This window comes from Pholis gunnellus, assembly GCF_910591455.1.
Source record: "Pholis gunnellus genome assembly, chromosome: 7".
Classification (NCBI taxonomy): Eukaryota; Metazoa; Chordata; class Actinopteri; order Perciformes; family Pholidae; genus Pholis; species Pholis gunnellus.
Genome location: NC_136533.1, coordinates 21,098,972 through 21,126,525, shown reverse-complemented (window position 1 = coordinate 21,126,525; position 27,554 = coordinate 21,098,972). Strand labels below are relative to the sequence as shown.

At 45.4% G+C, this 27,554-nt stretch overlaps 1 protein-coding gene across 1 annotated transcript in view; it reads right to left on the bottom strand.

Moving 5' to 3' along the window:
• Nucleotides 1-431: 431 nt before the first annotated feature.
• LOC306699197 (plasmanylethanolamine desaturase 1) overlaps nucleotides 432-27,554 on the bottom strand; it is a 28,681-nt gene continuing 1,558 nt past the window's right edge. Inside the window, exons 2-6 of the mRNA XM_079163728.1 lie at nucleotides 15,660-15,779; nucleotides 15,328-15,419; nucleotides 9,415-9,559; nucleotides 5,228-5,440; nucleotides 432-2,907 (exon numbers count right to left, since the gene is read on the bottom strand). Of these exons, the coding sequence (XP_079019854.1) occupies nucleotides 2,783-2,907; nucleotides 5,228-5,440; nucleotides 9,415-9,559; nucleotides 15,328-15,419; nucleotides 15,660-15,779 (695 nt within the window). The 3' untranslated portion in view covers nucleotides 432-2,782. The remainder of the gene's footprint in view (nucleotides 2,908-5,227; nucleotides 5,441-9,414; nucleotides 9,560-15,327; nucleotides 15,420-15,659; nucleotides 15,780-27,554) is intronic.

Sequence of the window (27,554 nt, the reverse complement as noted above, 5' to 3'; positions counted from 1 at the left end):
TGTGTCCCCGGATATAGAGCAGAACGGGGTGACCTTTCGACCTCTGCTGAGGACTCCACATCCGTCCATCCATCCACCAATGTGTTGTTGACTGAGGACCTGGGATTAGTGAAAGGAAAAATACAACCGGAGCAGAAACTTCAAGCTTACACCGGAGGGTGCTGTTGGTTCAGCGTTGGCTTTGTTGAATTTCTCTACGATTACACTTTTTGAGACACGGCATGAAACCCGACACCAAAACATTTAAGATGAATGAAAAACACACATCCTTTAAACCAAATGTCCCCATTTTGTGTTCTCCTTTTGTCTGCACATATTCTTAGATCAACAGGCCTCGTCTGCACTAAAGCACAAATGCAAGTCTTTGAAAGCACAATTACAACTACACGCTCGAGACAAATGAGACAACTCCAAACATGTGTGAAGTTCATAAACCTTTATTTAAATCAAAGAGCAGATACAAACATTAAGGCAAGACGAGCGTTGAGCTGTGAAAATGGAACGTCAAAATGTAACTGTACAAGGCTTGATCCGCTCATAAAAAAACAGAGCCAGAGAAAACACGAGTGGATGAGTGATAGCAGGGCACGTTTTCAGACATTTATCAGTAAAACAATTAAAGTGCTGTTATTATTGACCTTCTGCAACTGAAGGGATTTCCAGCCTAGCAAATAAACTACAAATCGAGCAGCTAGCTCAGAGTTAGTACCAGCCGACTAAAGTGCATGTGTCATTGTACGCAACATAAACAAGAATCAGAGATACATTACTTGCACCTAATAAGCAACTTGCTAACCAACCTTTTCAGGAAAAAACCACATCAGCCGACACAAACTGATGTACAAATGTTGCCATGCGCATCTCTCTGATTTAGATTTAGAGGTTTGTGAAACATTCCGTGTTGTTGTGTGTTTAGTATTTACAGTTGCAGTCAAATATGCAGCACAGTGGGGCAGACAGCGGGACCAATTAGCATCTCGCAGAACTGCTGACGAAATTTCTTTGTCTTTCTCTACAAGGGGATTTGGGATTTTTTCAGACGGTTTATGAACGATGGTACAACATGATTATCTGTTGAGAAATAAATATACAAAATGATTTTCAAGCTCTCTTAAGATTTTAAACAATGAAGAAATGCTTTAGGAAACAGTGTCTGAACTGCATAAAAGCTAAATAAAAAGAACGGTAGCGATGCAGAATGACGCTGGACTAGGAGGCAACAACAAGCTGTGCTTTCCTGCCCCGGGTCGTCCAGTGTGGAGGTGAAAAGCAAACGCTAACTACACTTATTGTATAACCTTTGGGGTTAGCCGAAAGCATCCTCCAAAGAAACGGAGCTTCTGCCGGATAGATTTCTGTCTGCTGGCGCTACAGTGAGGATGCAGGATACAGTGAGGATGAACCACTGATGACCAGACCTTTCTGCTTCTTTCTGTGTCCATTTCTGTTCAAATGGAGGAAAGAGACTTAAGTCTATCTATGAACATCAACCTGTCCTCCAGACTTTCTCCATTTCTTCTTAGTTTTTGTATTTTGATAACATAACACTCTCACGACTGCACGCTAAATAGGACGCTATCGCCAGCGGCTGACAACGCTAGCTTAGCACACAGACTGGGAACAGGGGAAGAGAGCTAGCCTGGCTCTGCTCGGAGGTAACAGAATCTTTGGTTTTGTACAGATTAAACCAACAAGGTATAACATGTACATGTGTGAGCTTTAGAGGTGCTGGTAGGGGGATTTTGTTACCTTTGGAGAATCAGGCTCGCCTGCTTTAACCTTCTACACCGCCAGTTACAAGTTCAGCTGTGTCCCGTCTCTGTCTGTCGAGAAAGACGGAAATCCGACCGCGCTGTGGCTTTCATTTAGAGTGCATGTCCTCACTGGAAACGTTATGTACAAAGAGACAACGAATACGTCTGGCTCGTTACTACAACTGTCACTAATCACTTGAGCTAAAAACTACGAAATACATTTTCGTATTAAACCTCCTTTAAAAAACGGCTTTTTACTGAACTGTTTTTAATGCAGTAAATATGTTCTTTAGAAGTTTCTATACGTTTAGAGGTGTACTCCTAATGCTACAAATGCAACAGGCCTGCTGACCTATCTATATTAGTGTCTATGGAAGCTACAGTATGTATTTTATCAAACCTTGCTTCACATGTTCGTCCTTCCCAAAGTCTTGTCTTGCCTGTAGAGATCACCAAGCACAGACACACAAGAGGGGAGTTATCACTGTCTTAATGTATCGTCACAGTCATCCCAGTTTCACCTTCTTGTGCACAACAGACGTGAGAATTTAAAGAGAATGCTGATGTTTCCAGGGGTGGGCCAGAAAAAAGAAGACAAGAAGAAATAGAAGAGACTTCCAAACTTGTTTGTGTACGTGTGTGAGTGTGTGTGTGTGTGTGTGTGTAAGAAGCTGCCTGCAACAGGCAGTGCGGTGTAACTCCTGGAGAGCCCAACCTCCAGAAACCTCCTACACCCACACATCTCATTGGTTAAACAGGACTACCAGCTGATTGGCTCCTACAGCAGAGTTATAATGTTTTCACCTCGTACGTTTGAAGCTCGTTATACTGCAGACTCCAGCACGGACAGAAATCCCTCGAAACCATCTTTGATTTTTCTTTTTGCAAACACAGTTTCTTTGAATGTTCGCACAAAGACATGAGTAACATGCATGTGTATGTGTTTTCCCCATCCGTCCCCGTCTCTAGATGTTTTCAGCAGGAAGGCCAACTGTCCGTCCATCCGGCAGGCCGTTGTGTTTGCGCGTTTATCTGTCGATCTTCTTGGCCCACACCAGGTCATCTGATCGCGGCTTGTGCCCCGTGAGGCGTTTGATCAATTGCTCCATTCGTCTCCAAAAGCCCAGCTGGTCCAGGGGATAGTTACACCAACCTGGGATGTGAGGAAACATGGAGGAAGAGACAGAAAGCGGAGCAGAACAAACGTGGAAGAGGAGAGTCAGCATGATGGAGAAGGGAGGAGAGGATTAGAGAGGAAGAAGCAAAAAAGTCAGACGGAACTGGACCAAAGTGGTGGACTGACTGACAGTCACACAAATCGCCATCTGTATAGCCACGCCGCTAGCCACGCCGCTAGCCACGCCGCTAGCCACGCCGCTAGCCTGGCTTATTCTAACATTTATTATACAATTACAAAGCTCAATGTTTATTTCTTTCTACTTCAATTCGATTTTATACAAAGACCTGATGTATGAGCCGAAGCGATTTAGACAGTTCTTAGAGCCCTGAAGGGATTTTGCTACTGGACGAGTGGAGTCATGAGACTAACACACACACACACACACACACACACACACACACACACACACACACACACACACACACACACACACACACACACACACACACACACACACACACACACATTGCCTGATTCTTCGTTCTTTTACAGTTAGTTTACAGAACTTGGATTTCCGCTATGGTTTAGATAAATATATTAATGTATGTATGGCTGTATGCCAAAGTACATTTACATGCATACATGCATGCATGACTGTACAACAGTCTGTGTACATACTGCTCCGACACACACACACACACACACACACACACACACACACACACACACACACACATGTATAAGCGTGACTGCTTAAGAGGCAGCCGACACTGACATTTAAGATAAAAAGGCCTTTTTACTATTATTACCATGTTAATTAATATTGCATGTTAAGTGAAGCACTTGCATGAATGCTGTTTTACTTTTGTAAGTCACTAACACAGGCGCACAAATGCAGAAATGAAAAAAGGTGTCAAACGCACAAGCGCGCGCACACACACCGGCAAGAAGCGAATAGAGACATCAGCTGTGTGTACTTAGGCTACCCTTGTCTGACGCTCACACAGTACCACCCATGATGTGTTTGCATAGGGTGCATGCTATAGCTGCAGGGATATGTGTGTGTGTGTGTGTGTGTGTGTGTGTGTCCCTCCAGTGACCCTCTCTCTGCAAGAAGACAGTAAGGCAGCAAAGCAGCCAGAGGTTTTGATTGATTTCACTCTTTCGTTCCCTCCATCTCTCCTTCTTCCAACACACACTCTTTTCTTACCCTCCTAATCCCTACTTCCTACCCGCCTTCTCCTCGCCCTCCTGCTCTCCCCCCTCCCTCCCTCCCTCCCCTGTCCTCCATCCCCCCTCTGCCTGTGAAGTCCTATTTGTTAGAACAGACAGCAGGTTAGCATTAAATATACATGGGGATTGTCAGCCGGTGGCGAACACAAAGGCAGCTAGGCAAGCCCCAGTGGAATCCAAGCCCGGCCCAGGCAGCCAGGCTAGGGGGAGAGAGGGGGGGGGCGCCGCCGTCCCCCGTGGGCCCCGACCGCCATCAACCCACCTACCACCACCACACACACACACACACACACTCTCACTCTCACAGGTTAGAAACCGAGGAGGAGGTCAAAGAGACTTGTACACACACAGATGCTGCACTATGCAGATGTGTGCGCATCGCAAACACACACTTTCCCTGTGACACCCCCACTCAACTTGCTCTCACACACACATCTGTCGTCCGCAGGGGCGCAGGGTGACGTACAGGCTGAGTCCCCCCTGTGTATCCTCCCTCCCTCTCACCCAGATGCACACAGAATACTGAATGTGGCTCTATTACGGAGGCCTCGTGTCTCTGAAGACGCGCGCGCACGCAAAACAAGAACATTTTCTTTTGAGTTATTTATACGAAGGCGACAGACAGACAGACACGGACGCCATTTTGTCTCAATCTGCAGAGAATTGTAAGTGAAATTATTCTGGAGTCATCAGCTTCAATTATGGCGATCCAAAATGGACGCCCCGCCACATACACACTGATAAATAGAATGAACAAATGAGTCATCAAGATGCACATTACACACATGCTGTCCTTCAGGGCCTTGATGCTGTGATGGAGGCAAAATTAAAAATGTTTTGGTTGCTCGAATGTTTTTGACCTGTTCCAAGTATTTGACCTTAACATGACCTTGGTTCTGTCCTTTAAACGTGGCTTAACTAATCCAGTCTAACATGTTGTTATCAAGGTAAAATTATCCTTTTTTCAAGGATCCTCAGTAATATTATTAATAAATCTCTGGTTGGAGTCCAGCCGGCGACCATTGTTTCTGTGCGGTGGTTAAACACCAGCTCTATAGCTATTTATCCATTAGAAGTGCCCGTGACACTATTTACTAGTCATGATCACAGCCGCTCTGACCTGTAGTAATGCAGTAATACGTCTCGTGCGGAGACACGTGGTGGATGCGGTGATGCTTCCGCGGCAACACCAGATGCCAGTCCTGGAGCAGCGTGACCCAGCGCGGGAGGCCGAAGTAGGAGTGGCTCCACTTGTGAATCTGATTGGTCAGAGTCACGAAGACCGCCAGGGCGAAGACGTAGCAGTCCCAAGGATAGGACGCCGCCACGGCCTCTGAAAGGTGAGAGGAGAACAGCCGGGACATTTACACACAGAGAAAGGAAAGAGAGCGAAGTTAGTAGAGTAATTGATCGAACAGTTTGGTGAAATGAAGACAGCCAGCATGAAGGCGCAGTACTCCCACAGAGAGGATGCTGGAGGGAGCCTCGGAGAGATGGAGAGACCGGAGGGGGAGGAGGAGGAACGGGGATCAGTTGGCCGAGTAGAGGACAAAGACGTAGGACGAGGACGAGAGGGTGAAATAGCCCGGGATGTAAAATAACAGCGACTGTCAAGATGTCTTCCAGAAACCAGAGAGGCCGAACGGAGATCAGTCATCTGATATCAATGTACTCGACTGTTTTTTAATCACAGCGCTATCGCCTCAGCACCGCAGGTATCAAGAGGAGGATTTAAAGCAGTTAGTCTGGGGCGAGACACTTCAGCCCGCTACGCCTTGAGTGCCATCACAAAAATAAATCAGTCTCCACACTCTGTCTGTTCTTTATCGAGCAAGTAAAAGTCCCACTGATGTTCAAATGGAACTATGAATCATAACCCCCCCCCCCCCCCCCCCCCCCCCCCGCTCACCTTTTAATATTTAAACAACTTCTCCCACTCTAAGAGCTACACATCATTCCTACAGAGGCGCCCTGGGACCGGACAGAATGCGTGCCGTGGTTTTATGGAATATTCAGTTGAAGGTGTAGTTGGAGTTCAGATGGAGGCCGGGGAATAGACAGAGAGTCACACTGGAACAAAAAGAAACAATTTGGGGCGCATCTCTTGATGTGAAGAATTCAATTAAAATTTTTTTTTTAAAAAGGAACCTGGGCCAGGACTTTACACAATTGTTGACAACTGGATTCAAATCTGTAAACAAGTTGAAGGCTAGTTAATGTCATTGGGCAAAGGGGAGGGACTAACGGGAAATCTTTGATTCAATGTTAACGGTTTGACAGGGAATAAAAGATTTTGTGAAAAAAAGAAGAAAATGTATGTTTTTGTTCTAAATGTATGTGTAAAAGGCCGTGAATCCTCAAATAGTGACCCTGCCTATTTAACAGGGCTGGACACTATATGTGACACGAGGGATCGTCTTAGGTTTTGGATATAATACTATCATAATATGGTATAAGTGTGGTCTTTTCACGGTTTTAAAGGCTACATTAGTGAAGTGATTTTCTGACCTTACCAGACTGTTCCAGCTGTCCTTTTATTTGACTTTACCCATTTAGTCATTACATCCACATTAATGATGATCATTTATCAAAACTCTCATTGTGTGAATATTTTGTAAAGGCACCGACGGTCAACCGTGAAATATCGTCGCCGTATTTATATCGAGGTATTTGGTCAAAAATATTGCGATACCTGATTTTCTCTCCTTTTGATGACTTATTACATGTTGTACTCTACATCTGTTGCTGCCTGTGTGACGTACTACTGTGTGCAACTTGTCTTGTTTTTGTACTATGCGTTTGTGGTCTGTGGTACAGTACTGACAATGGTAACACTTCATAATGTGGTAGCTGACAGATAAAATGAATAATAGATAATAGAAACATCCCTGTTTAATGATCTGCTTCTAGTCACATTTCCAGCAGTTCAAGAGCCGTAATCCCTTTCCTCCTTTATGACGGCTTTCACTCAGAAACAATCAGCAGCAGAAGAAACACATGGATATTATTTGAACACAGACTTTATTTATTTAGTTTGCGACGGTATGTGATTGGGCAGTTTGGCTAAAACGGAACATATTTACACACAGAAATAAAGAGTAAATCTGAACAGGGAGGACATGCTTTTATTTTGCTGACGTATACATATTATTTAGAGTGGTGTAATGTAACCAAGTACACTTACTGGAACACACATTTGAAGTACTTGTACGTTATTGATTATTTCAATTTCATGCTACTTTATACTTTTATTCCACTACATATGGACATTGTTGTACATTTCACTCCACTACGTTTAATTCTTTACAAATTAAGATTTGACAGAACCAAACATATGAAGACTTATAATTATATATCTTTTCAAACGTTGCAAAAATGTAACTAAGAGCATCTTCGTCAGCTGGGCTTTAGTATCTAATTACATTTCCTAAAAGCAGAATTAGCCACAAAGCTAAAGAGTACTTGAAGTAGCGACTGGTTTCAGAGAAGTCAATGTTCATATTCCGTGTTGATGTGAGCCGACAGGTGACAAACATGTCAGGACTCGTACAAAAGGAGCGGCCGAGCGCGACAATATTCAAAACACTACGCGTGAAAACGGTCTGAAACGCAGCTACAGTTGTTGCCATTTGCAGAGAATTTGGATTCAGAAGTCTCCAGCTTTTCTGTCACGCGGCTAACTCTTGTTATTCACTCGAGTCCTTCTTGTCGCTATGACTTACAGCTGTCCTCTCTCTGTCCGCCTCCATCCCTCGTTCCCTCTCTTTGGTTTAAACAGCGATCTCTTGACCCCAGCTGAAGTGCAGACATGACAGCTGGAGATGTCGCCTCGCGGCTTTCAGCTTTCCACCATCCACCTCCGTCTCCGTCTTTGTCTGGTGACCGCTTGACACAGCGAGGAGCTTGACATGACAGGTGTAGATGTCATCTCACCGCTACATGACCCTCCGTCACCCCAACCCCCCCCCCCCACGCTCTCTCTCGCTCCCTCTCTTCTCCTTGCACTCTCACCCTCTGTCTTAAACTCTTAGCGGTGACCTCTCAAGGCCTCGGACATGACAGGTGTGGATGTCACCGCGTCGCTCCCCGTCTCCGTCTCGCGACCTCTTGACCACCCGCTGCGTGTGACATGACAGGTGTGGATGTCACCTGCAGGTGAACCTCACTACTGCTCTCTCCCCTCTAATCTTCTCTCCCTCACCTCACCCCCCCGCCCCCCCCAAAGTCTCCCCTTTTGTCCTATTTTCTCCCTTCCTTGATGTATAAAAATCCCTTTCATTCTTTCCATTTCTATCAGAATTCCCTCCCGTCATTGAATGTCTCCTCCACGACTCCTCTGCAGAGTGCTGCCCAAGTACAGCATGGCATTCTTGTTGGAAGTTATCACTGCAAACCAAATGTCTGGAAGACATGCGATAAACGAGTTTGATGGAACATCCAGCTTCTTCAGGTGAGCAAAACTATGACACAAAACATGTCAAGTTATGAGAGATAACTCTTTCTCTGGGTTTAGTATTTATTTCCACCGTGGTGGCCTATTTGCACTTTTGATTCCTGTTTGTTGGCAGCTTAATTCTGTCTTTGACTACATAGCCCAGCTGATTTATTCACAAACAGCTGACAAAGCACATGGACGATTGCTGGTGAACAGCTCAGCCCCGTTAAGACCTCAGCTAACCGGTGTCAGCTCCCCTCCTCTCCACCCATCAGTGACCTTTCTGCTCAAGCTGAAGTGCGGACATGACGGGCGGAGATGTCCCCTCCTCAATAACAGGTCGCTCCGTTTCTCCTGCTGATCTTCCTCTTCCAGTCCCGCCCCTCCCACCCTGCACTCGTAAGGTCAGCGCACATGATTACCCGCAAAACTGCCCCCATGCTTTCCCTGCAACCAGTGGAACACACTTCAGCCAGAGTGTGTGCTGCCTTTTGGCATCCTGCAACACTAAGTCACTGCTACGCTTTGTTAGGCACTGTAAAGCTGACCTTCTAAAGTCCTTACATTCACATGACAGCTTTATGCAGTGTGGCTGCAGGTACGCTAAGCAGTGTTTTATGGGAGAAGAAGCCGGTGAGGGATCTCATCCATGCTGCTGCACTTGCGATTCCCACTGCTTTCTAGCAGATAAGGTGAGACTTTGCTGGAGAGCTTGATCCCCTGCAGGTGTTAAAACACCCCCCCCCCCCAAGCTTCTAACTCGCAGGTGATAGCAGCGTGAATGAGAAAATGTTTCACACAGGATACAAAAAAAAAAAGCACATGCACACCATGAACTAGAGTACACGGCCAGTATTGTGTGCGTATGCTACCTGGTGTGTATGTGAGGAACTTGTAGGCCATGTGAGCCAGCGGCAGGATGGGGATCATACAGTTGTCGCCATTGGTTTCAATGAAGTCGTGGCGCGTGATGGCGGTCGGATCGATGTGGTGCTCCCTGAATGGACGAATAAATGCCTGCAGAAAGAGAGAGAGAGAGAGAGAGAGAGAGAGAGAGAGAGAAATTATTGCTGAACATTAAGAAAATAATACTTTCTGTAATTCCCTCCAGCGTTTCAAGCAGCCTTATTGTGCGATAGAGTTAAATTTAGAGGGATTGTCATTCGCCATGGGTGAGCTTATTTTTCGAGTCACAGCAGTTTGAATTGAGTTTGCGTAAATGAAATGGAGCACTGAAATGTCACTCCTGCATTCAATAATAACATATTCATTGTTAATTCAGTTAATCTATTGTGTCTCTGTTTTCCAGTCTAAAGGCTGGAAAACAGAACACAGAGCTGTATTAATACTGAAACACCTCATCTACTCTTTGATTTTGAACTCATTGTCCACCAGAAAAGGCATCTTATACTTTTAGAAATTCTATTGAAATCAACCGAGATGGAATTTAAACTTGAAGGCCAATCCTTTAAATGAATAGCAAACCAGATTCTGACTTCCTGTCCTCTCAATTAAAAACACATGAACACTTTTCTCTGACTGGAAGAGATGAGATAAACAACAATAGGGGGAGATTTATCAACTTCATTTACATTCGCTTTAAATCAGAAGACCAAACAAACACTGGGAAGCATTATCTACAGTCTTTAAGCGAATGCAGATCAAATGGGCGCACGTACACACACACACACACACACACACACACAAACACCACGACTCAGCGGTGCCCAGCAGCCTGAGAACACCCCAAAGCTCATATCCAGCATCCTAATAAACCGCAGAACAGCAGTCAGCCCGCGCAAAAACACCCATACACATAAATGACCCATGGACGCCACACAAAGCCTCGAACAATGTGAGCTTCAAACACACACCAACACGCCTCGCAAAAACCCCCACCTGCCCTGCGCAGCGGCACACACCTGTCTGTGAGAGCATGGGGGTCTGAAATGAAAGACTGAATCTGAATCTCAGAAGCACTAAAGAGGACAAAAAGAGACGCGCACACACGCACACACGCACACACACACACACACACACACACACACACACACACACACACACACACACACACACACACACACACACACACACACACACACACACACACACACACACACACAGAGGATAAAGGTAATTTATTTCCCTCTGTGGTACAAGGCAAAAAAAAGAAGGTTTGCATCTGTATTTCCACAGTGTGCATGTGTGTCTGCGTGTAGCCGCGGAAGCATCAGCATGAGAACTCATTATTGTCGCGTTAGCTGTTCGAGCCAATCACACGCGCCCATCAGCGAACACCGCCGGTAGGTGCGACTGCAAAACACACAGAAACTATCTGTTGATATCTTCACTATTATGTACCCATCTCCGTTCTCATCTGCCTCTCCCCCACCTGTCCCCTCCCGCCCACCCCTCCCCCCCTCTCTCTCGCCGCAGCCCTCAGCCAGATGAAAGCCCGGCTAAGCCACGGAGGTCGTGCAGAGCAGGGCGGCATCAGCGGTCCCAGTTAACGGCAGGCCACCGGTCGCTGCGTGCGCTCTAATCCCACACCGTTTAACGGTCCGCCTCGCACGACGTCCGTTAATCACCAGCTCACATCGCCCATCGCCGCGGCAACCAGCGCTGTCCCACTGGTTGGACGGACACGCCCTTCCACCCCCTTTTTTTGTGTGTGTGTCCTTCCGACCTTTTAAGTGTATTTTCGGCTCTCTTTTTGTTGGTTTCTCTTTTTAACACATATTTCCATCTATGCTTTTTTTCCCCCTCCTGGTCTTTAATAGGGGACTGATTTAAATCATTCAATTACATCTACTTCATCGCTCTCCTCATCCGCATTACAGAGGACATGTGTGTTAGAGATGTATCAACAAAGGAGGAATGCTGCTTTTAAAATACTGCAGAAGAGACACAGATAGAAAGGGAGCATCTTCAAACCTGTATCCCTACACTGTAAGCACATCTGGCAAATTTCACCGTGAATCGAGCATCATTGGGAACTAATGAGCGTGACTTTGTCCTCAAAGTGGTGTCATTAGAGGACGGCTAAATCCTCGTTGAGTCAATTAAAGCTCAACGACACGACGACGACAAATAAAACACAGCGCGTCCCAAAGCTTCGTTCAGGAATACTTCTAAACACCACTGGGAGAACGTAGGGCACTTTTTAAGAAAGTGCTGCAGTTTCAGCACTGCGGAGGGAAAAACAAAGGCTTTTATGGATTTAAATCAAAGCCAATCATTGTTGTACAGTTCCGAATGAAGAGCCGCAGCCTCGTGCAGTGTGGGAGAGCTTTATGTACAGTAGAACTTTGAGGTAGAGCAACGTCACCTTCCACTTAAGGGATGTTGATGACAAAAAACGGCATTTTGTGAATATTGTGCTTTTCACTAATAACTATTATAATAAAAATAACTGTTTTTCCCCTTTAGCCTTTTACACACCAGAGTAGTGTAAAAAGACAGAACGCCTGTAATTTTAGAGAATGATAGATGATAGAAGAAAAAAAAGAATACTTGCAAATATTTAGATAATTGATAGTTTTAGTGCCAAACATTCTCTTGGATTCACACAGCAAGCTGTAGGAGTGTAGTCATTGATTTTATAAACCACCCCCCTGGCTTCATGTGTGAGTACTAGTCACTCATTTCATACTAGCTCACTGAGCAGAAGGCTAAACTATTAGCAACATTTTCTCTACATCTCTGAATATAGAAATGAAATAAATAAGTGAATCAGTGCATGTTTTGGTGAAACTACCTTTTGTACAAATATATCCAAGAGGTATTTAGACATTTGTCCCCATCAGCGTTTTGTTCGGTACTGCAATCCTTTGCAATATTATTATTATTTTCATTTCATGTTTCCATCTAAACTCTTCTATGTGCCAATGCTCGGACCAATGGAACAGATTAAATGTCCCTTCTGTGACCTTGTTGGCAAAAACTTCCCCCGGATCCTGGAGACCATACTGGCCATATACTGGGCCAATGACTTTGACGGATAGAAAATGCAGTTTCCAGTGGCAGCTGTTACTGCTCTGTGGCCTCCACTGCTGGAAATATCATTTATGATACTGTGACAGCCGACTCTTATGACTGTTAGGTATCCCCTTATGGTGAGGTTATAGAGGGCAGGAGTCCATATATGTGCAGACAAGGTGGGTTGTGTCTGCAGTAATGGCTCTACATGTCGTCTGTAGTACAATCTGAGCAACTTCTCCAAAGAGGTCTCAACAAATAGGGAATAGGGAACAGAGAAAGAACAGACACATGCATACACAATGTACATACATCCACAATAAACAATGAAACGACAGAACAAACAAGTAACAAAGAGCGACACTGCCTTCGATTGCGTCTTCTATGTTTGTAACTGCATCCACTGTTAGCCTCAGGTGTTCTCCATCGCGCTCCTCTTTGATATTCAAACTAACCTTAACTGGGAGCGCACGCCTGCTTTATTCTCAGTCTCAAAATACACACGGACACAAAGACACACTGGCACACATATTTTATTTTCCAGCAGCCTATTGCCGTCCCTCTGTTCTCCGCAAAGGTCCATTCTTCTCTTCCAGTTAAAGTCTTTATTAGAAGTCTCCTACGGTGTCCGACTCACCATGCAAATCTGTGGCTGCCGCAGTGCCTTTGGTCCCAGTAACTACCCCAAACCCGCAATGAATGCCACACAATAAATAAACATCAAACCGCCGAGTACCTTCAGTAAACAGAAAAAAACAGTAACGCTGGGATTGAAAAATCTTTGTTTAGAGTCTACTAAGGGTACAATGCGTGTACAAATAAAATGTGTTGTTATCTAGGTAACAAAATGTGGCAACAAAACAAGCAAAACACATGAGCTTCAGAGTTACACACACAGTGATTCCATACCATGATAGGATTAACAGCTTGGCATGAAATCAAGTCAACAAGAATGACATCAATCATTTTTAAATGATCAGAATTTGTCATTCAAGGGTCGTGTTTTGCGGTGAAAGAATAAAAACAAATCGGTGTTAGATTATGCTATAGATGTAATATACAGCCTATTAATTAATATTACTGAAGGTTGGACTCGTGGAAATGAGGTTCATCACTGGCTGCAATATTTATGAATGTGTTGACCTTCTTTTACAAATTTATAAACAAATCCGTGGCATTCTTTCATTTATAAGATTACGCTTCAGCCCCTTCCATCACATTTTCCACCAGCGTCAAATTACAGCAAAGCACTCTTCAGGATTGGGTTGCACCAGCTGCTAAATAATAAATCCATTATTATGTTTCTTTGTAGTCCTTATAAGTTCTTAGAAAACTACAAGTGGTCTGTTTAAGTGGGTTGCACCTTAAAAACATAGTAAATGTCTGAGCAAATAAAGACTTCAGTGTTAGTAATGCGTAGATGGGTTGTAGCACACACAGCTAAAAGCAATCAACTCAAACAGGAAGTCCCTGTAGCATCACAAACTAATGCATATCCTCCAAAATCACAATTTTGTAATTTGAGGTTTGTTGTGCCATTTTTGTAAAATATAAAACAATATAAATGTCAGTAGTATGCGGTTCATGCAACAGATCGCATCCATTTGAATTAAACAGTGAATATTATTAACACATGGGTTCAGCATAAATGATGACTGTTGTTATAATTAGGATGCTTCAGGTCTCACAACACACGCTCAAACTTTTACGCTGATTAATTAACAATGAATATTTTATAAAAAAGAAGAAATACAAGATGAAATACGCACACGGTGAACTCTCATACTATCAATCAAGACAGAGTTCACATGAACCAATCTGCGAGCTGCACCTGATCACACTGATTTTAATTGGCTGGAATGAGGATAACCTTTACTTTAATTGGCTGTGGGAAATGGGGCAAAACGTGTGTGTGCGTTAATGCGGGCGATGTGTTTTAATGTGAGAATTAGGTGTACGTGCATCCATCCTCATACACACATATGTGTGCATGCGTGTCTTCTGGCACTGCGTGGTGATGAGGACACAGAGGTTCAAGGTGAGGCCATTCACAGCATGTGTCCCATGTGTGTATTGGGGACCGTGGACATTACAGTCCACAGGGAGGTCCCTCTGTGAGACACTGACATTTAGTTTCCAGGTCACTATGGAAGTCCTGAGGTTCGGGGGGGGGGCCTCAGGACTTCACATTTATCATTCAGACACTGTCACTGTTTGTATGAAATGTGAAGTATATACTAGAACCAAATCAGTGTCCTCAAGCAAGTGACTTCAACACACAGCAGAGAAAGCCAAGGGGAAACGTTTGATGCTCCGCTTTCCAAAAATCAAAAGAAATTGTTCATTTCCTTTTGTGTGTGTGTGGAGGCTAACGAATTAATTTGCATGGCGCATGGTTTATAAGACTAAAAATGTATTGAAAAGCCTTCATTTAGGCAGCAAAAGAAGTACATTAGCAGCTGAATTCATTGGCTGTAATTGACCAGGATGTATTTGTCGAAATAAACCTGACCCAAGGAGGACGAATAGAGATGTCGCAACAACACAACAGCAATTGTTACACTGGCCCAAAATGTGAACCTCGTTTCTAGAGCTGTTATCAGCGTGCCAGTTCAGTTGTGGCGTAATATTAATGATTTCAGAGGAAAGAGAGGAAGATGAGGCTTTACTTCGTACAGTAGATCATTGATGGCAAATTACTAGAAGCTGTTTAATGCAGCCTGGAGAGTCAGGCTGAGAGTGTGTGTGTGTGTATATATATATATATATATATATATATATTTATATATATATGTATGTGTGCTCACCTTTCCAATAACAGGGATGTCCACAGATCCCCAGGTATCCGCCCCCCAGTGTACCATCCCCGATGCAAAGTCTGCCGTCACTATTCCTAGGACTGGCACACGACCACAGAAAGAGACACATGAATACAGGAATAACATATGTTGTTATTAGATGTGCAAGCAAACACCAAAACACTATTTCACAAACTTGTTACAAAAGCCTCACGTGGGCTGGAGCAATGATTTGGGGACTGTACTGGCATAAAACAAAAACAAAATACCTATATAGATAAATCTGAAGCGGTAACAGTGGTCGTTTTTTAAAAAACGATATTTTTGGGCTGCCAGCTCACCGATGCCGGGGATGATCTTGTAGACGTGAGCGGTGGAGAAGTGCAGGAGGAGGAAGGACAAGTTGATGATGAAGAGGAAGAGGCACAGAATCACACACACCCACTCCTGCAGCCGCTTACCTGACCAAGAACAACACAAAGAACAAGAAAAACACTTTTATTTATTTGACATTTTACTGTGCTTTATTTATTATGGAGGAGAGGAGGCTGAAGCAGAGCGTGGAAACGATAAGAAGCTGCGGGTGTTCGGCTCAGCTGTGTCGTATTCATGAACTGGTTGAGGTCCCAGCAGCCACTGGGAGAACAACTCACTCCTTAGCGAGGGTCAAAGGACCATTCGCCCAACAGTGACCGTGTGTGTGTGTGTGTGTGTGTGTGTGTGTGTGTGTGTGTGTGTGTGTGTGTGTGTGTTAATATGTAATCAGTCAGATGAAGACAAGTGTACTCCAGGCTGCGGGGTCACGACCTCTCATATGTGAAACACCAACGCTGACGCAGCACCGCATGGACACACACACACACACACACACACGGGCTGTTTCAGGTGGGAGGTCGGTCTCTGCAGAGACCAGGCCAAACTCAAAGGTCAGCAGTATTAACTAAAGGACAGAGGACGTGGGAGCAGAACTACTCGTACTCTAAACTCGCAGATCAGCAATATTATGAGAGAGAGCTGGGAGGGTCAAACCGACAATCCTTCAGCCACACTACCCCGAAGATTAGAGACACTGAATTATTGAAAACACACACACACACACCGCTCCTCTAACATGGCAGAGCACCATATCCTACTGCAAGGTTTTTTACTTTCCCTGTATTTACTTTCCTTACCTGCAGGAAGTTGGACAGCAGAATATCTCGGCCACTTGCAGAAACGAACTATAGAAAGTACAAATACAAACCTACCGTTCTATTTCTAAGTCACTTCCTTTTGCTCTTTGTCTCCCATCACCCCTTGTCCTAATTGTTCTTTCTTTGCCAGTCAAATGTGCTTTTAAAACTTTAATGTGTTCAGATCCTGACGTATCGCACGGCATTAGCAGCCTATAAGATATTCATGACAGTTTTTTTTTTTTAATAACGCACACAGGCCTGTGAGTGTGTGTGTGCGCCTATAGACCGGTGTGACTATGAATATGCTATCAGCCCCTCACAAGGTAAGGATTGAAGTGGTCATGGGAGATTTAAAATATGTGATTATGGATATTTTAAGGATCATCAAATGTGACCCTTCACCCTCTAAAAATAGATGGTATCAAAGTTGAGAAGAGACAGATGGCTAATTCAAGTGTGGAGCGAAGTTCAGCTCCTCAATGAGTTTGACTTTCGTAAAAGCTCTATTGTTTCAGCTGTTCATTGTAGTCCGGACGTGGAACGTGTTTCTAGGAAGCGATTCTGACTCACAACACAACAGACTATATAGACACACTGCCTACAGCGTATGTGGAGGAGGGAACCCAGCTGTAATGAGCAGGAAGACGAGAGGAGCTTTGGTTAGTGCTGCAGAGTTTATCGTCTGTAGAAATGCTGTGAGAAGGCACTTTAAGACAAAACAATACATTGATTTATTGTTCATTACCTTGATGCCAAAGTTCCCAACCGTATCCCAGGGCATATTAACCCAATTCATTATGAGGACCCTGCTCGTAGGACCACGTTAAACACAGGCCCCAATTCTACAGCCAGCGATATGCTGCATCATCTAATGGCCAAAAAACACCCCAAAAAACAGTACAGAGGTTTTGAGTTTGAACATAGAGTGATAGTTGCTCTGTGACCGTGGCAACACTGAAGGAGCAGGTTAGAAGGCAGCACTCCTGGAAAACAACCTCACTTTGAGCTGCGGAGACTCAAAAAGGAGAACTTCATTTCCAAAGACACCTGACAATGAAGCACATCAGTTATTAGTCATTGGTTTAAAGCTCCAGCCAGAGAAATGCAAGTCACACAAAAGGGCTTTTCTCAGATTTGTCCACTGAAATGACTTAATGCATTCACGTCACGTAGTCCAGGTATTGTGTTTTTAGTCCAAGCAGCCTGACGTCCATATTGAGGTTAAGTGGAGCGCAATTGGCTCTGTTGTCTCCGAGCTTCATGTGACACCATTTTCAACACTCTGTCCCAAGTCACGTGCACATGCACACACATGCATGCACACACACACACGCACACGCATGCACACACACACAGATACATTTGAGCACTCACACAGAATGATGCTCCAACTGATGGATTTCCCAACACATTCTCACACACATCCTCTTGACACATACACAAATTCAGACACTTCATCTCTGTCACGTACACACACACACACACACACACACACACACACACAAATGCAGTGCAGTGCAGGGCCGTGGAGCAGTGGGGCGGCTGTCAGGTGATGTGCGTCAGTCCTTGGATCCTCCAGCTCCCTGGTGAGGGGAAGGAAACTAGGACAGGCCTCCGCAGAGCGCGCACACACACACACACACACACACACACACACACAAGCCTTCGTCCCTCAGGCCATGGCATTGCTGGATATCGCACGCAGCTACAGACAGACACACACAAACAGCCTCTACAAGTACGTACATGTGGACGGACATATGCCAGCATGTTTCAAACGTATACGCACATCTGACCTGCCTCCACTTGGCATACAATCTCCGAAATTTTAAGACGTACACAAACACTTAGACACACGTAAACACAAACACACTGACACACACACACACACACACACACATCTACACACACTCATAGGGCCCGAGAAGCGCACTCATTAATATCATTCTGACAACAACTGGCTCCCTGGCAACCCCTCTGCCATCGCTCACCCAACAGCATCCCCCGCCTGCGAGCACGCACGCGGGTGTGCACGGGGATTTAACCTGGGCGGAGCCGGGGGAGGGGAACGAGGGGTGCTAATAGGCTGAAATTAATCAACGCCGGCTGATTCGCTGTCTGGGGAATGAGTGGCGGGCAGCAGGCAGGCAACACATCCTGAATACTAATAGACTAATGGAGAGGGGAGACAAAGTGGACCTTTCCCGCTCTCTGCTGTGTGTCAGGTAAAAGGAAATAAGGTGAGGCACTGAGGAGTGTTACGATACATATACAGTGTGAGCACTTTCAGCCTACAGACATCCAGATTGATAACAGGCGCAAGTAAATACGCAAAGCGAGCAAAAGCCGAATGGGGGCCAATCAGTGAGCATCAGTGGGATGATCATTATTTTATATGACCATAAAATGAACCTGTGTGACAGCGACGCAAACACCACTTCTCTAGCTGCTCCTAAATGAGAACATATTTAGACTAAACCTGCAGTGCTAGAATAAGACGAATAGAGCGAGGCCTTCTTCACACTACGCCGGCTACATTTGCAACCACATCTGTTCCTTGTTCTCGGTTTGGCCTTTCAGCCACACAAAACTGGAGCAAGGACAGATTTATCCGTTTTCTTCTGGTTTGAAAATCTGCACAACTTGCACTGAAGTGGTCCAATGTCTGATATGTCACACTGTGCTTCAATGTGCTGATGAGACGCGTGCCCGTGTGGTGACCACATGTACTGCAACCGTGAAGTGTGGAAGTAGAGGAAACACCGTAGAACAGTGTGAAACACAATAACGCCAGGAGCAACGTAAGAACGTATCTGCGTATGCCGTGGTGCATTCTGGGAAACTTCCCCAACACCCCTGATCGAATGCACACGGCATGCAACAGTATACGTACTTTGAAAAGGCAGCGGCAGTGTGTACTGAAGGACAACAGAAAGCAGGCGGTTTGGAGTTAGTCTTGTCGTTTGTGATGTTTTCCGTCTTCACTTTTCTTTTTTCTGCTGCTGGCAGTAACTGCACACACATTTCAAACTTGTCCCACGCATGCTTTTATAAATAATGACATTGAATGACTCATCCTTTTATAAAAGGAGGCCAAACGCTAATCTGCAAATCTCCACCAACAAGGATAGAAGTTTGAGAAAAGTATCCTTCTTGATTCTATTATGACCAATCAAGTGAACACATGAACACAAAGTAAAAACTAAATGAGCCGGACGTAAATACACACCAAAACACCAACGACGGGAAAAGTGTCACACTCTGAGCAGCGAGCCTGACAGCGGCTCAAAGACCGAGTCATGCGCCTTTTGTGCCTTTTCTTCTCCCCGTCACACAGTTTGTCCCCGAGATAAACTGTGTTTGCCAACACTTATTCATACTCGTGTAAAGATCGCTAACACATTAGGCGCTAACTCACAGAGGGTGATATTGTATGAACGAACAGAATGCAGACGGCTCTGCTACTCTTTTTGTTCTCCGTCTCTCTCTCTCTCTCTGCGTCCCCCTGGTTTGCTCTCGGTAGGCTGTCTTCAGATGGGACTCGGGAGAGAGAGAGAGAAAGGGCGAGAGAGAGAGAGAGAAATGTGGGTGGTAAAAGTGGGTCACATGCTCAGAGAGAACGAGAATTAAAGAGGGGGAGACGGCGAGCGACGAGGGAGAGAGACACAGAGAGAATGACAGTAACAGGGGAAGATCGGGTGAGAGAGAGAGAGAGAGAGGTAGAGAGCCACAAAGAGGGTGAGGGAGAGAGAGAGGGGGGGGGGGGGGGGAGGGGGAGGTTGAATTCCCCTGTTCAGAAGGAGTGGATCAGTCACAGGCCGCTTTCCTTTCATCTGATCTCAGTGGACCACAGAACCTGGGACACACACACACACACACACACACAATAATAGTACACAACACAGGGACGCAAGCAAACACACACTCATCGGCACACACATACACACAAAATCAACATCAACGCAGAGTACACATTCCACAGATGACGAAACGATACACAAGCGCGCACGCGCACACACACACACACACACACACACACACACACCCACACACACACACACACACACACACACACACACACACACACACACACACACACACACACACACACACACACACACACACACACACACACACACACAGTATGTATGTCTTTCTGTGGATGTGCACGCACACAAGCCTGCCAGACAAACTTAATAAATCCATTACCCTGTAGATTCAACAGCAACAAAGAGAGGAATGTAGCAAATGAGATTCAATAACGGCATACCGACACAATGGTGCACACACACACACGTAGACAAACAGATGCATACATCTAGACACAATAACACACACACACACACACACACACACACACACACACTTTAACCCACATGAGAGCCAGTGTAAGTGGGCCCTGCTCCAGCCTCCCTCCCCTGTGGAGACAAAAAAAAAAAAGGATGGACAGATCCCATCACGTGTGTGTTCCTTTGTGTGCGAGTGTGTGTGCTGTATGCCATCACCTCATCTCCTGGGCTTTCTGCTACCACCGTATTCATCTGCGGCCCTCATAAGGATAATTACACACACACACACACACACACACACACACAGAGAGAGCTCCTCTCTTGCGTTGGTCAAGGTCAACAGTAAAAGCCTGCCTAGAAGGCTCGCCTAAAGCCATAACTGCACTGTGTGTGTGTGTGTGTGTGTGTGTGTGTGTGTGTGTGTGTGTGTGTGTGTGTGTGTGTGTGTGTGTGTGTGTGTGTGTGTGTGTGTGTGTGTGTGTGTACAGTGCGTCGGTGCCTGTGTCTGAATACGTGTGCACATCATGTATGCGTCTGTGTGCTTTGTGTGGATAACGAGCCAAAAGTCGGAATCCTGTCCCTCTATTTAAGGCAAAGTCTCTCCGTTGAAAGCAACCTGCGCCTTCAGACTTGTTGACAAATGTTCTGACACACCGTTCATGAAAACAAGCTTCTGAGATTAGACATGTTGCTGGTTAATCCTCGCTAGTTACTTACTACTGTAGAAACTAAATAACACAAAAGCACATTCACAACTGGGACAAGAAAAGGGACTCGCTTAAGAGCCAGCTCATCGCGGCCTACATAAGAATAGCGCAGGTGTTTGTTTTTCAGCTCTGTATTAATTCATTAAAACTATAGGAAAAGACAGCCACAGTGAGGCTAAGGACCACGGAGCTACGGTTATTTGTGAAGCCGATAAACAACAACCCTCTAAGCTTGATTTCCAACGTGTCTGACATTTGCAAGAATCTGGATGTCTAAATCGACTAACCACAGGAGGAAAGAGAGGACTTTTGAGGTAACTATACTGCAGCCTGAAGAGGTCTGAGGGACAGCTGCAGGGGGGAGGGAGAGAGAGAGGGAGGCAGGGAGAGATAGAGAGGACGTGACATAGAAAATGAAGAGATGTGGCCACGCTGCAGGTAGGAGAGCTTGAGGGAAAGAGAGACAGCAATAGAGAGCTTACATGCACACATGTCCCTGTGTGTGTGTGTGTGTGTGTGTGTGTGAAAGCAAGAGCGCTATGTCATGTCATCTCCACTGCCGTGTGTGTGCAGGATGCAAAGATACTGGATATTCTTTCGGGGTTAATCACGGTCCAGATTGTAGAACTTCCTGGAGGGTATTTCTCTCACATATCCTCTGGATTACTGCTATGAGCAGCAGCGGCCACCAAGGTTGAACACAAACTAAATGAAAGCAAAACTTCAGAAACAGCATCCGCCGAAACTTCAAGGAAGAACCCCGGGGGATGATCCGCATCAGAGAACTTATTGGAACTTTGCTAAAATAAAAACAGTGCATTTCTTCTGTCTCCGGAATAAGACAAATCACTCGTACCTTGAGGAATTTAGCAGAAGAAAAGTGAAACTGAATATTGGGGGTCTCCGGTGGTCCACTGCGGCGACACAAACTGGTAAAAATGTCAAAAGCCCCCCCCCCCCCCCCCCAAAAAAAAGGCGGTGTGATAGGTAGGTAATAACCAAGTGTCTGACGTCTGCAGAGCGGAGTGTTGAGGAAACACTGTTCATAGAAAGAGTCAGTGTGAGGAAAAGTAGGCTACGTGTCATTCTTCTCTCTAGTCCTCAATAATGGGCAAACCAGGTCAGTGAAGCACACACACACACACTCTCTCACACACACACACGAACTGAACAGAGGAGATTAATCTATTGATTCTGCTGACTGTGCTAAAGTATTCTCTGGCCCGCTCTGGTCGTACCGCACACGCTAAGGTCAAAGCCAAGTGCAGCCCATGTGACTTACACACATGCTAAAATGCTTTCTGACCCCACAACCTTTCTGACCCTGGGGTCAGCAGTTCAGGGAGTCTGGTCTCGTGTGTGTGTGTGTGTGTGTGTGTGTGTGTGTGTGTGTGTGTGTGTGTGTGTGTGTGTGTGTGTGAATGTGAATGTGTCAGCTGTCACATGTGAGAAGTGAGTGTTATCACAGCGTCACATCTTCCAACAGATAAATTCAGATTTCAGGGGCTGAGACCTGTCCCCCCTCTGCAGCACGCAGACCTCTCTGTGAGGGGAAATGACAATTCTTGCAAATCAAGTCGACTATTTCTTCACCGCTGGAGACTCGTGTTATTCCTCCACACATAACAAGGGGCACACAGAGCTAACTGTGAAGCCTACCAGTCCATGCTGGATACACGCTGCCGGGGTTCGCACACAGGAGGTAAATATGTTGTGTATGTGAGAACATGCAGAATACGACACGTGAGAGCTTGTAGAAAAAAAAACAAGCTTGTATGTTGAAATGTTTCACTCATGAAAAACATATTTCCAAACATATACTTTATGTGAAGTCTGAGAAAAAGATATTTAAAATGTGTAGACTGATATTTACGTGAATACAATGACAGACACAGACTTGTAATCAAACTGTTGTTTTTTTTAACTTGAGTCCATTGTCCTGTTCAATCTAAGCTGAGGTTAGTAAAGGTAACATTGTAGCTTAAAAAGGTAACAACCAGGTAAGGTAGCACCAGACCATAACCTTTTAAATGCTACTTTGCTTGTGTGCAACTGGTCCTATGGTACCTTAAGCCCTGTGTGCTTTAATTCACTTGGATCTAATTTATGCCGATGTGAAGAGGGGTTCATGCGGATTTCGGGTGAAAGTTGACTCGATGAATATTTGGAAACGTAACGGATAAATATCTAAAGAAACGTTAAAAGAAGCCTAAAAGTGTTGAACTTGAGAACGGCATTTGGTGTGGCGTGATCGTTTAATAGCGTGAATCGCGGTTATTTTTTTTCACCCGAGGTAATTGTGACATTTCCATCCTGTGCTGCAGGACGTCCTGACAGGTGATTAACGGGATCAGTATCACTCTTTAGATCGCCTACAGACAACAGACCCTCCGGGGTAACTAGAGATCACACACACACACACACACACAATGAAAGACAGGCCGACACACTAACAGACAGACCAAACACACTGTACATGCCGCTCATGAGACTAGACTTGGATGTCTCGCAATATACAGGAAGAAGCCAGAGAACACGAGGAGAGGGGAGAGAGGAGAGAGGAGAGAAAAGAGAGAGAGGAGAGAGGAGAGAGGGGAGGTCAGTGGACCGTGACACTTCAGACATATGGGAGGAGAGAGGAGGGGATGAAACGAGTCGGTCAGAGAGACACAGAAACAGAGGGAGAGGGAGATGCGTCCAGCTGTTTGTCCGTCCTAGCTTTGCTGTAATGAGCACATGTTTGGCTCTGTGGAGCATCGCCAACGCCTCATCTAACTTCTCCAAAGTCTAACAAGCCAAACTGCTATTTAGATTTACCTCCTACCGGCGTTGAACCGGACCCAAACAACTGAGCACATAACAGCGTGGCGCTCCCTTAAATGGACACTTTGACATTTTGAATTATTGCTGTTTATTTTCCTTCAACAGACACTTGTCAGCATGTGGGGAACATTTCTGCTTTTAAGTTTTCCGTAAAAATGGCTCGGCGGCATTGTTAGCGCCGCTGAGCACGTCTTCCACTTGCGGCCCGCTGTGCGCTTTGGCTGGAATGAGGGAAAGCTTATAAGTCATTTGGACATTTACCTGGTGAAGAACACAGAAATGCACAGCACAACACGTGTTCTTGATGATTACAGCTGGATGGAAACTGACCACGAGGTGCAACCAAAAGCCTCCCGCGGCGGTTTTTACAGTCGACTGAGAAAGTTGATCTAATACGACATTTGACTGTTTTGTGGTGGACAGCTGCCATTGTCCTTCATCAAAAGAACCCGTTGTGTTCTGACAAAAAAAGTCTGACAGTGAGCCGTTATTAATTTTGCAGTAAAGAAAAGTGAGATGCTACTAAAACACTGTTTTTTGTCCATGTTGTTAATCCCCATCTGAGCAACATGTATCCCTCACTGAAGCCTGTGCAGCACGGCCTTCGGAATACTTCAAATGTGTCAACGGCACAGTAAAGGTAACGCCATCCACGCTGTCCGTGTGTCGTTTGAATTGAATTTAAACTTGTTCAGTCAGAATCCTGGACAGAGTGAGACGATGGCAAACATTTCTGCCCGACTTCAGGAAACTCAGGATCATTCAATTACAATGATAATGACTAAAAGAACGACATAGAGCCAAGCCCGACTGATTATTATCATTTTCAGTTCATCACATTAATAATGGCCAATAGGTGATGAGAAACTGCAGGAATGGTCATCTAAAAATGTTGCTGTATGTAAAAAATCAGCAGAATTGACCACATCCATATCGTGCTTATCCAAATAAAAAATAAAAAAACACCTTTATGTTCATGTACCGGGGGACCGCATCGCTTCGAGAGCAATTTGGAGTTCAGTGTTTTGCTCAAGAACGCTCTGACATGCCCACAGGAGGAGCTGGAGAATCAAACCACCAACCCCGGACAACCCAGTCCGTCTCCACAGCCAGCTGGCATTTTCAAATTCCCCAAATATATGGATGGTGGCATCATCAGCTGGGTTCTTCTACCAAAGCTCTTTTCATTAGAACGCGTTGTCGACATAAAGGGATCAAGAGGCACTAAACGCCCTCAACGTTTCTCAAACAGCAGTAAAGTCAGCCGCACGCAGATCCTCTCACAGGGGAATTCACCTTTTCTTACAACAAGGTGGTCCCAACAAAAACAGGAAGAAGCCCGGCCGATGTTTCAGAGGGAGATATGTGAGAACCTCGCCTCAAAAGAAAATAATCTGTGTTGCGCCCGACTGCCTTGTGCGGGCTATTTTTACCCAGAGTCGGCCCGCTCACGGATAAAGTGTCGGGACCATGCGTGATCCTCTTATCCACCAATCACAGCGCTGCACAACAACAACAAGCTGGCAGAGCAAACACGAGCAAAGTCCTCATCAGCATCCCTCTCATTTACTGTGTTCACCGTGCTCTCATATGTCATAACAAAAAGATGTGTGATGTGAATTAGCGTTTCAGGACACATAACTATAGGTTTATTAATGTCCCATGTGATCGTTTTGGCAGATGTAATTGCATTGAGCTATAAAAGTTTCATATTAGAGTTATTTATTTCATCTTAAACTTGGGCTGATGGTAAACTGCTGCCAAACCGATGAGTCGGTACTCGATGTTCACATCTCCTAACACTGCTGCTACTAATGCTCATCGGTTGATGCTGATCTGTGAAGAAATGAACACAAAAAAACAGTTGGTCCTGGTCCAACATCCCTCTCGCGCCCCGTCATCAGCTCGTATCCAACTTTAATGAAGCTGAATAATCAATCGTGTGTGTGTGTGTGTGTTTGTGTGTCTACCTGCACGTACAAAAGCTTGTCTGTTTACATGAATGTGTAATGTTTGCGTTGCCTGGCAGTGGAATAGACCAAACAGCAGAGTGGAGATGGTTATCTCTCGAATGTACTAGCGCTGAATAACAAAGTAGATCCAATTCCATTAATGGCGAAGGCGACTCCTTTACTCTAAAAATAGGGCGACCTGTCCCACCAGCTCCCACTGAAGAGAGCGGTTTGTTCTGCACGCAGACGGATGTGAAATTAGTTTTTTTACTTTAAAGTCTTAAGTCACCAGCTCGATCAGAAGATCCTTTACAGCTCAGCGAGTGCGGCGCTCAAAGTGCTGTAAGGCCATCGGATGGAAACCATGTGACACATGTCGTGACCTCACGTGAACCTCACGATAACGTGGCTCTGGCCTGGTGAATACCGTTCTTTTCTCTCGATCGCCGTTTCTATTTTCGGAAGCGTTAACACAAGTGGCCAACGTGGTCCGTCTAGAGGCAATTAAAATGCTCAGTGAAGTGAGACACAGGGCAGATGGTCGGGCAAAAAAGCGGCACAGTCCAGCTTGATGCACAACTGGTGGGGCAGGTTTTATCTGCTGAGGGCCGAGGCGCTCGCTGCCTCCCCCGAAACCTACAGCGATAAAACGGCTCAATTTATCTCCTCGGTTAAATGTTGCTTTCCCTCTCCCAGCCAGTCAATAAAGGCCAGAGTTGAGCTCTGACGAAGCGTGGATGCTGAAGTTAAAATGCTGAAGACCATGAGCGAACAGAAAGACATGAATGTTCGTCAGCTTCTTCTTATTTTTACAGAGGACTCCTGAATAGAAGCCACTATGGCTGAGACAAAAAAAAAAGATGTGTTTGAAGTGAAGACAGAAGAGGGTTAGGGAGGGGTGTAGCTGACGGGACAATATCCCCTGGAAGCTACATTTGCTTAACAACGACCACAATGCACGCGTCACTACATGATGACCTCAGAGGCAACACTTAGTTGCGACGGCAGCGGGCAATCCTGCCAACCTGTTCCTGAAATGTTGTCTCCGGGGTCCAGACTGCTGCTTAGTTTGGCCATTCTCATTCTAGACGCCTAATCAGACACTTATTGGGACTGGGACGCCCGGTGAATTTAAACAAGCAGGGGGGGGGGAGACAACCAGCAACACTCCCGACCCCCGAGGACTGGATTTGAGGATTACTGCTGTAAACTGTGTTCGCAGACATTGATTTTGTCCCGGGACTGAGCGTCTCTCTCTCTCTCTCTCTCTCTCTCCTAGCTGGGGGCAAC